This window comes from Platichthys flesus, chromosome 3 (genome assembly GCF_949316205.1).
Source record: "Platichthys flesus chromosome 3, fPlaFle2.1, whole genome shotgun sequence".
In the NCBI taxonomy this organism is placed as follows: Eukaryota; Metazoa; Chordata; class Actinopteri; order Pleuronectiformes; family Pleuronectidae; genus Platichthys; species Platichthys flesus.
The window spans coordinates 15,123,247-15,137,991 of record NC_084947.1 but is presented as its reverse complement, the minus strand read 5'-3'; the positions used below and the strand labels follow the sequence as shown (position 1 = coordinate 15,137,991).

At 43.4% G+C, this 14,745-nt stretch overlaps 1 protein-coding gene across 1 annotated transcript in view; it reads left to right on the top strand.

Annotated features, from left to right (window-relative positions):
- The first annotated feature begins 510 nt into the window (after window positions 1–510).
- si:dkey-40c11.2 (drebrin-like protein A) overlaps window positions 511–14,745 on the top strand; it is a 31,549-nt gene continuing 17,314 nt past the window's right edge. The window contains exon 1 of the mRNA XM_062382162.1: window positions 511–895. Within this exon, the coding sequence (XP_062238146.1) occupies window positions 804–895 (92 nt within the window). The 5' untranslated portion in view covers window positions 511–803. The remainder of the gene's footprint in view (window positions 896–14,745) is intronic.

Here is a 14,745-nt window from a genome sequence, read left to right as displayed (position 1 = left end):
TAGGCTATTTGAAGATAACATGGATTAAAGTTGAGAAAGGTAAAGCAAAATTATGAGAAAGTGAGCAATATCATCATGTGATAAAAAGTTGAAATTATGACAGAGTAATTAATTATGAGATTTTCATATTTCTTTGTAGATCCTGGTTCATTATATACTAAGTCATTTTCTTTTGAGCAAAATAGCCCAAACCATTATTTTTTAGAGACTATGACGTATGAGTTGTTAAGTCATTATTCTAGTTTGTAAGTCTTTATTTTAGTTACGTCATTATATGAGACATTTTCTCATCACAATGATAACATTTTTATTTTAAGTGGCAGAAATGAGCTTCTGTGAATAACAGAACAATGAGGATGCTTGAGACTCATTTTTACGACCCTCTGCTGCACGTGTTGCTTTAGTGGCTGCATTGCACTTTTCCTGCGAGTCACCCAGCAGCTTAGTGAAGTCATTACGCTTTCCACTCTCTCAACGGGAGGTGGGGCTTTTTGCTGAAAACTTATTCTACCCCGCTGCACAAAGAGCAGTGTGCAGCAGCAGCCGCAGTCTCCTCCACGCTGTGCGTAAAGACACGCAGCCAGCGCCTGCACCACAGATCGCTCCGGTTCGGACCTACAAAGCCCACACTGCATGAACCTGCCCTCAGCTCGCTGCAGGTTTCCTCTCGGCCGTGATAGACCCTCGCTTTTGCCGGCTCTGGCTGTATTTTTTTCTTTCTTCCAGCAGATAGTCTGAGCCCGAACAACATCGGGACCCGTGAAGAGAGAAGCTGCGGGAGTGGTCTGGAAACTTTAGTCACGATGAGCACGCAAACGGTCAACCTTGATACCTACAGCCTGTCGCTGCTCACGGCCAAGGAGGACATCCTGAACCCCCGCTCCTCCACCAACTGGTAACGCACACGCCTGTAGTGCCTTTTAACAAACCTGCATCATCACAGTCCCTGTAGAGTATCTGAACTATTGCATTTATGATTCTGCATCCCTATAGAGTAGATTGAGTAACTGTTCATGGCGTGTTCGTGTTCTCCGTGTTGTTTCTAGTGAATGAGCCTGAGCTGTTTACGCACAGCCACGGGTTCTGTTGCGTAAACCCAGGCTGAATTTTTTAATCAATCCAATGAGATGTAGGGAGGTGACCAACACGCACTCTCGCCTTTCTACACAAGTCCGGCAGTGACAGAAATGCATGCAAACTGGTTTAGTGGCACAGGAATGTGTTGACCCTCCTCTCCTAATCTCGGAGAGCTGATGTGAGTGCGCACGCCAGGCGGCTGGTGTGGCTCAGGGTGCAACACCTGGCCGGCGGCCCCCCCCCCCCACACACACACACACACCCCCACATACACCCACACCCACCTCAGGAGCTGCGAGGCGTCCTTCTTTGTGCCAGGGATCATGTTTCTGCTGGTGTGCTGATCTCTGACAGGGGTTGTCTTTCAGGGAGAGGCTCGTTAACGTGACAGACTGCCTGCACGGGTGCCATTAACCAATAATAGGCTACCAATCAACTAATGCTGAGCAGGGATGTTGGGAATAAAGGTAATTTATGAACAACAAGAGCAGCCACACAGAGGGGTCTGCATGAACACAGCAGCATTTAGAGCATCAACACAATTGTTTTACCATAGATAAACAATATGGCCAAAAATTATATCAACATCTAAATGTTTATATCAGTCGATATTGTTAATCATCATGATAAATTATGTTTTCTTTTCAGTTTAAAGACTTAGTTTTGCTCCTGAGTGAAGGTTGTAGTTTAAAACTTTTTGGAAATGAGCAGACAACGACAACAACAACAATAAACAGATCTGAGGCAGATCAATGTGTTTTACCACAATGTGCTAACACAATGCATAATATCAATATATATTGAGCTTTTATTTCTGATAGATGAACATTATAGTGCAATAATTATTGATATTGTTTTATCGCCCTAAGTTCCGACATGATGACTCCAACAGAAAGGAAGCAGAACTTTTATTTAACGTGTTCCTGAGCACCTGAAATGTCTTGTTCTGTCCTATGTATGGCTTGTCTGTCACTATGGTGCCCAATCCTTCCTCTCCAAACAAACTTAGTCTGCCCGTCTCATTCCCATTCTCCTCTTTTTAATACTGCGTGTGTGTGTGTGTGTGTGTGTGTGTGTGTGTGTGTGTGTGTGTGGTAATGTAATCTGCAGCTACAGACGCATGTTGTCACTAGTTATTCCAAAGTAGAGCTAGACACAGACTGTGACCCCCTCTCTATATCCACTCACTTTGAAGTTGAAGCTATAGTTCATAGAAGTAATGACAAGACCCAACCACCCCCCCACGTGTGATCATGACGAAGTAAATAACTGATTCTCTCCATCTCTGTTTCATCTCCCTCTCGACCACATGGTTCTTCCTGCCCACTTTTCTTCTCATGACGCCATGCCGACTTGAGGAAATGAGAGTCAGAACGCCATGTGGTAACCTCGACATGCTGAAATATGCCGTCTTCACGATTCGGGGTGGAAAGAAGTTCCCCCTTCTCCAGGCAGAACACGTTCCACTCTTTCTTGCGTTTGGAAAAAATGTGTCTCAAAGTTTCCATGTTCAGTATCACTACAGAGCTTTTTTTTCCCATGGCAACACCGCCATAACTTCACTGATCCAGCAGTTCCTCATTGGAGAGCATGTCGGTGAACAACAGATCTGGATTGTGCCTCTGCCAACCCTCTACCCCAAATCTGTCTCTCACCCACACACACACTCACATACACACACACAGATCCCAGCATTCATTAAGCCCACTTTAAAAGGCTAAATAACTCTGTTGGGGTTGAAATGGAGGGGTGTGGGGGGACATGATGATGTCATGATTCCCACTCCCAGACCAGCGAGACAGACACCCACCATGTGTGCGAGTGTGTGTGTGTGTAAGTGTCTGTGTTTGTACGTTAAAGGGATTTTATTTCCATGCGTGTCGACTTTGCATGTGAATATATTTGTGGCTGGATGTGTGTGCGCGTCTAGCAGAGAACACTCAAGTGAGTCGGCGAGTGTTGAGAAGTTTGCTTTGGAGCTTGTTTTGTTGAACGATCCCGCCCCCCACTGCATGGCCTTGAGGTCCCTGCGTGTATTATCTAATGACCTTGTGTCCTGAATGGGAAGCAGACCCTTTGTGGGTGCGACTCTAAAGAAAAGAGGAGCAATGCGTCCTTCATTCAGACCCCTCTGCTCAGCTCGCAGCCGTGGAGGTCTCTCCTCAGTCTCCCAGACCACTGAGGAGAGGACTACAGAGTGTATCTCGCTCGTAGGCTGGAACCCTGCTCCGTCCGCATGTGTTTTGTGTTTGTGTGTGCTCTGACAAACAGAAAGAAAGAGAAACAGTCAAAATGCATGTTCCCAAGGACACTGTCCAATTCTCGGAGCAGGAAATGCTTCTAATTCTTAGCAGCAGGAAATCATGATTCATGTCCAGTTTAAACCAAAAATAAACGACTCAAACACACACCGTTGCTTATGTGGCCGTGCACAACGCAGCTACTGTAGACTGAGAGTTTAAGTTGTGGACGCAAACGTAAAAGAACACCTTGTTCCTGACAATTCTCCAAACTGCCTCCGTCATTGGTTTGTTCTGCACATTTTACACAATCGCAGCTCAGTCAGTGAGACAGTTTAAACGAGAATAATTTTTTCCAAACCAGCACATAGTCCCAGAGGTGTCTCCCTGCCAAATATCTCATAGATTGTAGCAGCACCAGCTCAGCCGAACTGGGAAAGAAGAGCGGTTGAAGAAATCAGCTCAGTAAAATGTTTACAGCATTGTTTTAAGTCTGGCTGAGTATATCACAAGGGAAGTCCTGCTGAGCCGTGGAACAGTTTGACCTCTTTCCATCACAATTGGGTGTGGACTGCATTTAGACATCTGTGAGCCTCTGTGACTTTGAACACACCTTCTTTAAAGACGTCCCTCTTGAAGTCCACACTTTGATACTGTGCACAGCGCTTGTGTTAGGTCAGTACAGACAGTGACGCATTGAGTAAATATCAGATTTCATTGTTTCAGAAGTGTGATTCTGTTTAGATAAAGTACTAAGGGAGCGATCCATCTTGTCCTTGTTCATTCTGGGTTTAAAGTCTAGTTCAAAATAATATGGCGTATTAGGGCCACTGAAAAGGGAAAAACGGATTTCTGACAATAAGTTCATAATATTAGGAGAATAAAGTTGTAATATTACAAGATAAAGTAATAATATTGCATAATAAAGCCTTAATTTTAGTCAGTTTAGAGGGGGAATATCAGGAGATCAGCCTGTTTGTTGACTTTAAGGTTACTATCCTATTGTAATAGAACCGATAGACAGACACATACAATGGTGAATTGTTTTTTTTAGTATGCCGGGTGTTGCTTTATCAGGTAGAAACAGTTCCTCATTGATTTGAAAATGAAGTATTTACGAGAAGTTAAGAAGAGCTTACTGTCTCACGTTGTAAAGCCTTTAGCAGAAGTGTAGCTGGGTTCTGTCACCAAACGGTAACCTCTAGAAACACCTATTTTTAAGGCCTCCACTTTATTTCAGTAACAACTTTGTATATCGTGCTCAAATTCTTCCTCTTCTTCATTTGAACATGTTATTTAACCTGCTTCGTTTTATTTATAGCTTTATTCATTATACATGTGGTTTGGCGGTATGCCTGAAATTTTGATAAATCTTAAATAACAACAACACACAACCCTCTCCTTTCCAACCTATTGTTGATGATAAATGGAAGAACCTTTTCTTTCAGCTATTATTTGAGCCTGCGGTGTTTGTGTTGCTGTTATTTGCCAAAAGTTCCTCCGGCTCATGCATGATTAACTGAAGTCCAAAGAGCTCCTGTGTATAAAGTTACCTGCTGGATGGAATAAACCTGTAGGTGTGGGGGAGAGGCGGTAACATGCAGGACTGCCAGCGTGTGTGTGTGTGTGTGTGGATGCACATCACTGAGTGCCACTGCTTGTGTTTACTGTAGGTGTACAGTGTTTCTTAAATCCACAGGGAGATTATGTGGAAGTGCAGTAAATCAGTCATCTTGTTAGCAAACATAAACAGCCATTATCATCAGGCTCTTATCAAGAAGTTCCCCCGACCTGAACTTCCTAACTCAAGTTCTGCTTTTTGTTCAGTTCCTTAAAGATCCAGAGAGATTCACCTGTCCAAAAAAAGAGACCCAACCGCATTAACGCCGGTTGCCAACACACAAGCTGTTGTGTAATCCTCGTCTAGTTTGGTGTAAGGGCTACTGACCACCTGACTCCTGACTTCCACAGAAGGAAAACAAGCGTCTGGTCCGCTTCCTCCGGCCGGTCAGGATAAGGCTTCAAAGGCCACATACAGCGGTGTGATCAGGCGGAGCGAGAGCAGGACGTTTGATCGATCCCTGATATAAATAGCCAGATACTGCAAATGGGAAGTCAGCAGACCAAACACACAGATTATTAACTCTTTCTAGAGTTGTGAGGACACAATACATTGCCTAAACCTAAATGTACACTAAACTGAACAATCTCAATGAAATGCTGAAGTGTAAACCTAATCCATACCTTGTCCTAAATCTAATTCTATAAACTGAACTCCTGACATGGTCCTGAAATTATCCAGAGGTGCCCCACGTGAGAACCCAAATGTCTGAGTCAGTTTCTCCAGAAATCCTCTGTAATCCCTGCCAGCTGCCAGTAAAATGACTGGCAAGTGTCCAAATGAGCCCATGTGAGAATACAACTGGAAGATTCTGCTGACTTTACAGCAAGCGAGTGGGTGTGTTGATGACTTTTCTTTTGTGGGCCGACCCCACTGTGGATGTGCCGCAATCAAAAACACTGTTCTTTCCGTAGAATTGATATGATTCGTCCTGCCTCCGGCATGCTGCACCCAGAAGCCACCCCTCACCTGACTGAAAAGCCATTTGTATGTTGTGAACTCGTCTGACCTGGAGAATCTCTTGCTGTGTTAGTGTACGACAGAAAATATGCACTGCTTTCGGTAGAGTAGTATTTGGGCCATAGAAGTTCTCCTGGTGTGGCATCAAGACGAATGTTAAGCAAGCAGTTGCCCCATCCAATGACACAGCCAAACTGCATTCTGGTTATATAAAGTTGTTTTTTTCTAGAGCTTTTGCACAACACCAACCTGACCACAGCAGCATGTGGGTTGGTGCCTCCTGCAAAACTACCCTCAGCCGAGTTTTCTTGTGTGGGCAAGTCTGTGGGTGGCATGTTGGGAGATAATGACAATAATGGCTGTTATAAGCCTCTCTGTTTTCGTGAACTCAGAGAATGATTCAAGCAGTAATTGAACAACTGTTTACTACTCTTAAACACTATTTAGATTCAAGACAAACCTGTACTATAATTGTGGGTCTGAAAAAGAGAAGGTTGCACTTTATGTGTGTATGCTATTATGTGTGTGTGTGTGCCTCTCGTGATTTGGTTCCTTAGCATGGAAACTGTTGGGTGCAAGGCCACAAATTGACACCGTGTTGAAGTGTGACTGGTAATTGCCCTGTAGAAGGTTGGTAATTAATGTTTCATGACTTGGTGGCACCATAGGGCTGTTACACGTCTTGGTGTCAGTTTTCTATTGGACACAAAATGACTTAAACATTATCAACAAAAAACAGTTGAGACATTTTATCCAGCAGGTGCAGCGTCTGTTTGATGTAGTTAGTATTTTGTCTGTCGTCCTCTCTATCAAAACTGGAAAACGTTTATATTTTCAATGCCTAAAGACGAAACAAATGCATTCTTGTTGTGCTTTGCAGCCCAACATGAAGGCTGAGACCCTCTTCGGCCATATCTGTATGAAATGTGATGATGAAAAGTGGAAGCAGAATGGAGGGATATTGTTTGTTTAATCTAACAAATGGGCCTGAGTGTAGCAGAGTGGTGTTTCCAAGGGTGTGTCAGAAAGCTGTCTAAAACATCTGTATTTTAGTTTTTTTTTTTCAAATATTGGCTCTTTTAAAGCACCTCTGAGCAGTCCACTGAAACTCGTATTGTAGTATTACAGATGTAAGAGTGGCCTTCCTGTCTTAACATTGCTGCCATGTGTGGAAGTCCTGCAGCAGATGGCAAGGCAGAGTTCTCTGGTGTTGCCTCCACAAGTTTGCACCCACAGTTGCCTCATTGCTAAAGAATGAAGAGACACATTATGCTTTTCAGTTTTCCCCTTTCCCTCTAGTGTATTAATAGGTTTTCTGTAAATGAAGAGCTCCTCCCAGATGAACCTGAAACAACTTGTCAACAATCTGGCCAATACTTCCAGAATTTGTATAATGTTTGGCTAGGAGCTATTCAGGAAGGCTCTCCAACAATGTTACTTACAGCGATAGCAGAGGCCGATATTTCCTGCGCATGCTGGAAGTCATTGACCTATGACAACAGAGTAGCTGGCCAATCAGAGCATACTGGGCCTTTTGAAATGAGGTTTAAAAGAGATGCAGCAGCAATTGAGTGTCTGAGGACAGTGATGTGTTTTATGAACATTGGAGCATGTAAAGCTTTTCAAGTCATAACCCAAATCCAAATGATGAGACTGACTTTGAGCTTCATACTTCTCCTTTAGACTTAGATTGCGGTCAAACTTGTTATTGGAGAGATGAAGTGCTTTGCTTCAGCTTGTTTAAAGAACTCAATGAGAGCCCGTAGATCAGGTCTGCTGAACATGAATGAATGTTGTGAATCTGACATCTCGTTGTGTTGTGACCCATTTATTAAGTTGAGCGTGCCGAGCAGAGTACCAGCCCCATATCAGCTCTCTTTGCCTTTAATTACAGTTAAGAGACTAACAGACATATGCTCTGAGACCTTAGTACATACAAAACTTCCATTGACACATTCAAATACACACACACACACACATAAACACAACACTGAGACAATTCAATAAGGATGCCCCCCTTTCTCATTCCCACAGCTTTCCTGTCTCTATGAGGTGTCATCAGCTGTGTTTGCCAAGTTGCTTAAGCGGTTGTTCCCACTTCACCATGGCTAACAAGCGCATCACCACACAAAATCATGACATTTTTAAGGTTAACTATTACCATCTCACTGCAAAGTCACACTTGGTATTGGGCTGGAACCCCCACTTCCCTTTCTCTCTGTCCTGTTTGCTCACTTACAGGTGGCAGTATTGGGGTTGTGGGTGGTTGAGGAGAGTCGGGGGGGCGGGGGGGGCCTCCGTTGTCCTGGCGGCCCTGGGAAAGCTAGGTTGTTTGTTAAGAGCAACTGAATGGGACGTGGAGAAGCACTGATGAGGCTGGGAAAGGGTTGCAAATGAATGGGGATGAGGACACTTGGTAAGAAATATGGAGGGATAAGGACAACGCGTGAGAGGAAAGAGGAAACATTGGAGAGCAGAATAAGAAAATGATTGAAGCTGGGCAACGTGGTGCGATGGAGAAAGGGAAAGATTGGGGGACAGGTGGGGGGGTGAAGAGGAATGAGAAAAGGATCAGAGCGTCAAGGGAAGATGGGCCAAATGGGGTGTAAGTGGATATGTGATACTTGAGACTTTGTTTTGTTTAACTGAAGGAAATAGTTGAAGATAAGATGCCATCTTGTGTTTAGAGGGATCACATAATAAGGGAGGAAGTTTCTGCATGTGCGTGTGTGTGTGTGCGTAGCAGTGTGGGACAGCATATGCAGGAAATGCCAGAGTTATCCCAGTGGACAGCGATTTTAGGAGGTTTATCATCCCTCATTCCTCTCCTCTCCTCTGAACAATCCATAAACCTCCCTGTCATAACAATTTACCCCATAGAGACACGACAGCTCCCCTGTAATACCTCCACCAGGACACTTGCCCCCAATAACCACATACTATTCTGCCCCCTTGGAAACCTCCTATACACTCTCTGCTGTTTCCCATTGTGTGTCTTTGTTAGATCTGTCCCTCTGAGCTTGCCCATTTTGTATCTACATCCCCTGGTGCTTTTCATCGTTTTGCTTAGTGTGAACTCTTATCTTTCAGCGGCTTGAATATATCCCTTCGTCTCCATATGCCCCCCCCCCCCCCCCCCCCAACACACAAAACGCCCCCTTCTTCTATTAAACTTTGCTTCCATCACGCCTGTTTTTGCACTAAGCCCTTTAGCCCCTTTCCTCACCAGTGTGAGATCTAAACCATGTGACACTTCCACACAATTTCAGGTTTTAACGCATTCAGTCATAAAACACAATCTTTTATCATTGGTTAGGTCTCAATATTTAAAAGTAAATGCACAATGTGGATTTAGATGGATTTCACAGTGTATTGACGGAGTTGTACCTTGAAGTGCAAATCTACCTTAGGTCCTCACGGTTATCAGCTTTGACATCCAGCATGTAACAAACACACACGCACACACACACACACACACACACAGTCTAGACTGCTTCCTCCCACTGAATAATGTCACAAAGCTTCAAGAGGAATGAGACCACGTTACTGTGAATCTCTTTAAAACAGTAAAGCTGGGCTCAGCCTACAGGAATTTCAGGCCGATTTAACCCTGATTCTGTGCCCCAGAGAATCTGAGGAGAAATCTGGAGCCTTGGTTGGTACTGACAAGACCCGACTGTCTGGTAGTGGGAGGGTTTGCGAAGCCATTCATATTGATATATTGATTCAGGATGATTACATCAGTATTCTCCGAGAAGAACCACACCAGCCAATGAGACCGGAGCAGCTGAGCGTGCTGCAGTATATAAATACTGTGTAAACTACAATACTATACTCTCTCTATATGTATATGTATGTGTATATGAGGCCAACTTCATCTAGCGTGCTACTGTTCATTGATATTATAACTGAGAGTTATGATCTAACCTGAGAACAGATACTTGTTTATTGCGTCTCTCTGATAATTGTCTCATCCAGTCTCTCATTTATAAGGCTACATCCATATTGCTATGATTTCCATAATTTGTGTCTTGGCTCTGTATGTGCTTTGCTCCTCGACCATACTAACCTGCTTGAAAATACGTATAACTCATACACTGGCCATGAGCATGTCGGTGTAAATGGGGATTGCTCGAATAATAGTTTGCCTCCTCGGCATGTAAGTAGTTGTATCGTTATAAAATACAGAACTTTACTGCACAACAGCTGTTTCGCAAAAACAACAGTGCCAACAATGCTTGTCATTAATTATGAATAATACTTTCTGCACTGGTAAACACCCAATCAGCAAGCTGTTGTGAGTGCCATGTGTCTTTGTTTCTGACCGTCCAGACGAGCATGTATTCACAGAGTCGGCAGCGCTTCTAGCCAGGCTTCTCCGTAACAGTGTTGATGCATCTTTTAATTCAAATCTAGTTGTCTGAGCCCAGCTTAAGACTGTCAAGAGTGTCCCAGGTTTAAAAATGTGCCCTGTCACAATACCCAAATAAATTCTCACCTCAATGACACCCGCTTGTCTTTACTGATAGGTAAGGTTATATTATCCAAACAGAAATATATTAGCTTTAATCCATGTACAGCTCTACTTATACGCCGGCTCATGTTATCTGTGGATTAACTCCTGGCTGTAACACGAGACCAACTGTTGTCCATGTTGTCTACATCCCCTGCCTGACATTTAATCACCTGACAACGCGGTGTTCACTGCTGTGTCAGCCCCCACGTCTAAACGCTTAATGATGTGTTTTGTCCGTGTTTGTTGTAGGTGGGCTGCTTCAGGACGTTTTGACGTGATCAGCTATAAAGCAGCAGCACACTTGTTGCCTCTCTTTGTCCGTCCCCCGCTCTTTTCCATCGGCCTGAGCACAGAGAAGGCTGTTTTCTCTCACTGGGCCTTGGCAGCGATTTAATTACTTATTTGTTTAGTTTCTCATATTCTAAACTTCTCTGGCTCTGTGTTTTGCTGAGAAAAGGCATTTTCCCTCCCTCGCCTCCTCCTTTCAACATTCCATCCGGTCTCTCCCTCTGCCCCTCACCAGCTCACCCCCCCACTGACTGTGTGTTCCTGCTCGGTTTGTTTCATTTTAAAAAATCAGTTTTTCTTACATTTCATTTAGCTACACGTTAGGCTCCCTCTTATAATATTACTCTCTGTCATTTCTCCCACTATGAACCATTCTCTTCAACCCAAATAGCTTCAGCGGTCTGTACTGGTCTCCAGAGGAGTCTGATGTGTCCTCCACCCAGTCGAATAATATACTGATCAGTCAGTGTTAGTCAGAGGGTGGATTGGGACAAGTACTCCTATGGGTCAACTGCTGTTAGAGTTAAACATGATTTATCCTCTGGATCCCCATTCTTCTACTATAAAAGCAAATGTTTATTTCTATTCTGACTAAGCACAGTTTACTTTTACTTGTCCCAGTCAATGTGTTGATAAGGTAACAGACCTTTATTGGCGTTCCACTCATTTTTACATGAATAGCCAAAGACAACAGAAGATAGGACACAGCACCTGAGAAAATAAATAGAAGGTTGTGACATTGGACTAACATGTGATCACATTTCCACTATGTTTCAACATCCTGCAGATTTTCAAACCTTTCACAAGTATTTGAGGCAACTAAATCTAGCAGTGTTTTTTGCATTACTTCTGCTGTGGAGTCAGTGGGGCCCTGAGAGTTTACTGGATGGTATTTTACTACTGATACAGCTATGCCATGTAGTAGAAATAAATAGCCTTAACGACAAACCAGAATTCAAAGGTAATATTACTGGTTCATGTCATACTCCTCAGCTTCGTGTTGGTCTGAGCTGTAGTTCAAGTTTTCAACACAGATTATGTGCGTTGCCACGGTAGTAAGATGTCTGTATTAGTCATTAGTTGAAGATCAAGTTTGTCTTAAGTCATATAAGTGTAGAGGAAAATCAAGACTGTTTAGTCTTAGTCATCTGCCGTAATAGTGATAACTTATGAATGTGAAAGGTCAACCGAACCAAGCCCTGTGAGGGTGTGCGTGTGTCCAGTAGCAGTCTGGTTGGCCCCAGTTAATGCTGTTGATTGGGACTTGGCACAGTTTGGTTATTGGATCAAGGTTTCTGCTTTAGGCACTACCATCCCTTAATAACACAAATGCAGACTGCCAGTAGTTTATATTTGGCCTTTCCCAGAGCTAACTTTACATCTGGCACAAAAATACACTTAGAATACAAACAGACACCGTGCACTGGACTTTGAATTTATTTGTTTTTGTTTTTCTGCGCATCAGTCAGTGGCTGAAGTTATTTTGTGTTTGGGTTGTCTCCCAATAACACCTTACAAAACACCTTTTTGGCAACAGCTGAGAAACTTCTTGAGGGAATTTATTCAAATTTGACGCAAACATTCACTTTTCCCTTTGACCACCAAATTATATTCAAATCATGTTTGGGTCAAAGTCACTGTGACTTCACAGAACTCTTCTTTCCCCTTGTGAATGTGCTATCTCAAGAATGCCTTGAGAGAATCCTTTCAAATTTGGCACAAATGTTCAATTTGACCCACAGCTTAACAAAATCATGCCTAGTGATCTTATCTGCTCATACGCATTGTTTTACAATGAGCAATGCATTCAGCTGTAAATGTAATGTTTCCATTCAAATGATAACCAATATGACGGATGCAACGGGAAGTTGTCCTCTAAAGGAACTGTCATATCCCTCATCTCCCTCACTGTCTTGTCTAACTCTTTCTGGCTCTTTATCTCCAAGTGCATGGGATAGTTAATAAGCCCAGACATGTGTTCAAATAAACACCATCTCTTAGCAGCAGTCAACATAATTTTGACATGATTCATCACTTCACGAGGAGCAAAAAGAAAATAACTTTGATTTGATGATTCCAGTTTAAGTTGCTGGGACTCGTGATCGAAATTGTCAAGTCTTCATGGCGCAGTTTTATGGCCAGATTCTGTAGGTTTTCTTTTGTCCAGAATAATATAAACCCCAAGTAAACTTTTCTTTCTTCAAAGTGTTTATGCTTCCTAGCAACAACTTTCCCCACATTACAGTGAGAACATGCCTGTGGTTTAACCTTACAGCAGTTCTCAGTCATGTTGTTTTCATCAGTGCATCACCTTAGAGCACCCTGTACCTCCCGCTAGGCCTCTACAAGCCAGACAAATTCTCTCTCTTTTTCTCTTCTTTGGCTTTATGCTCTATCTGTCTCTCATTCCAACACTTCCTCGCTCTACTCTCACTTCTTTAACCCTAGCCATTAACCCTCAGTACCTCCACATGTCTCCACAGTCCAGACGGACGGAGGAATGCGCGTACCACTGGGGTCGCCACATGGACATTTTATAAGCAAAATGCTGAACGGGGGGGGGCGGGGTCGAGAGGGGGGTATTTTTCAGCAGCTGGGTCTGGCTGGACTTCTTTTGCCCATGTTTGGCGAGAGGAAATGAGCTTTGTGTGCTTTGGGGACGTCTCCGAGCTCCCCACTCCAACACAGACGGAGACGAGGCTAAAAATAGAATTGGGAACCCAGGTCAAGCTCTGAGCCAAGAGTGAGGGGCTTTATATGAAGTTATCAGAAAAAAAATTGCAGGGCTTAGATGTAATGAAAATACAGAAAAGCAAATTCAAGCATGAAATAAGGATTCAAAGACTGCACTGTAAAAATCCCCGGCCTTGCTGTATGCTTTACATGGGAGTTGGTGTGACTGCTGTATTAATGCAGTGTGTGTGGAAAGGAGAAGAGAAAAATGATCTGATTGAGATCTAGTGAGTCCAGGTGAGAGCCCTCAGCCTCTCCATTCATTTTCTCACATCTTCTTCTTACGATGCAGTTCATCATAGCACAGCAGCGTGCATAACCACAAATCTTCCATATCTCCCCCGCTGGCAAAGATGGAATGAATAAATGACCTACGAGCCCTCAAGACCTTTCTGCCGGAGAGACATGGGGTAGGAAGTGTGGAGGCGAGGGAAGAAAAGATGAGGATGAGATATTGCTTCAGCTTGTGACAGGGGCTTTGTGTGCTACAGGATTGTAAAGCAGGAGGGGAAAGAAATGTGCTGGGTTCAGAGTAATGAATTTTGAGTGATAAAGATTTTGGAGATATCCACAAAATGTAGGGAGAGAGTTTGATGGTGAAGTCACCAAGGAATATAAGAAACGGTAGTTAGTTGTTAGGCCCAAAATGTATTCCCATAGGTTCATTTATGCAGAATGCCAAGTACAATAAAATGTATTCCCTGAGAGCATCAAAACAAAAAATAGAATATATGTAAATCTCAATTAGGCTAAATTATCTTTCCTTTATGTCCGACAAAAGATTTGTTCATTTGTCCATATACGTCCATGCATCCTTAATGTTGGCCTTGTTTTCTTTGATTGTCTTGTATATTTGGCAACACTGCCCCCCATGATGTATGGTGTTACTGTTCTTTTTAGCCAATATCTGTATGCTGCAGAGTACCAACAGGAGGCTCCATCCTTTTCCGTATACATAGCTAACATAGAGGATAAATGAGCCCTCTCATCTTTTAGAAGTTATGGCTCACTGAGTTCATCATGCAATTACATACAAAGTCAATGCAAACACATAAATATCCGCAAATCTGTTGTCACTCGCACTTGGCGAGTTGAATGAAACTCACCAGAGACAGATCCTGGCACTGATCCGAGCTAACAAGTCCTCAAACTGGCCACCGGTCAAACTCAAAGGCTCCTGGAAAAGATGGGGAAATCCCCAAGCTGGGTGCACCTCTGGATGCTCTTGTGGAACCGACGGCACTGCAGGCTTTAAGCAGGTACAAATTCATAAATTGCTCACCCAAACACCGCGAGTAAACACAATGAGC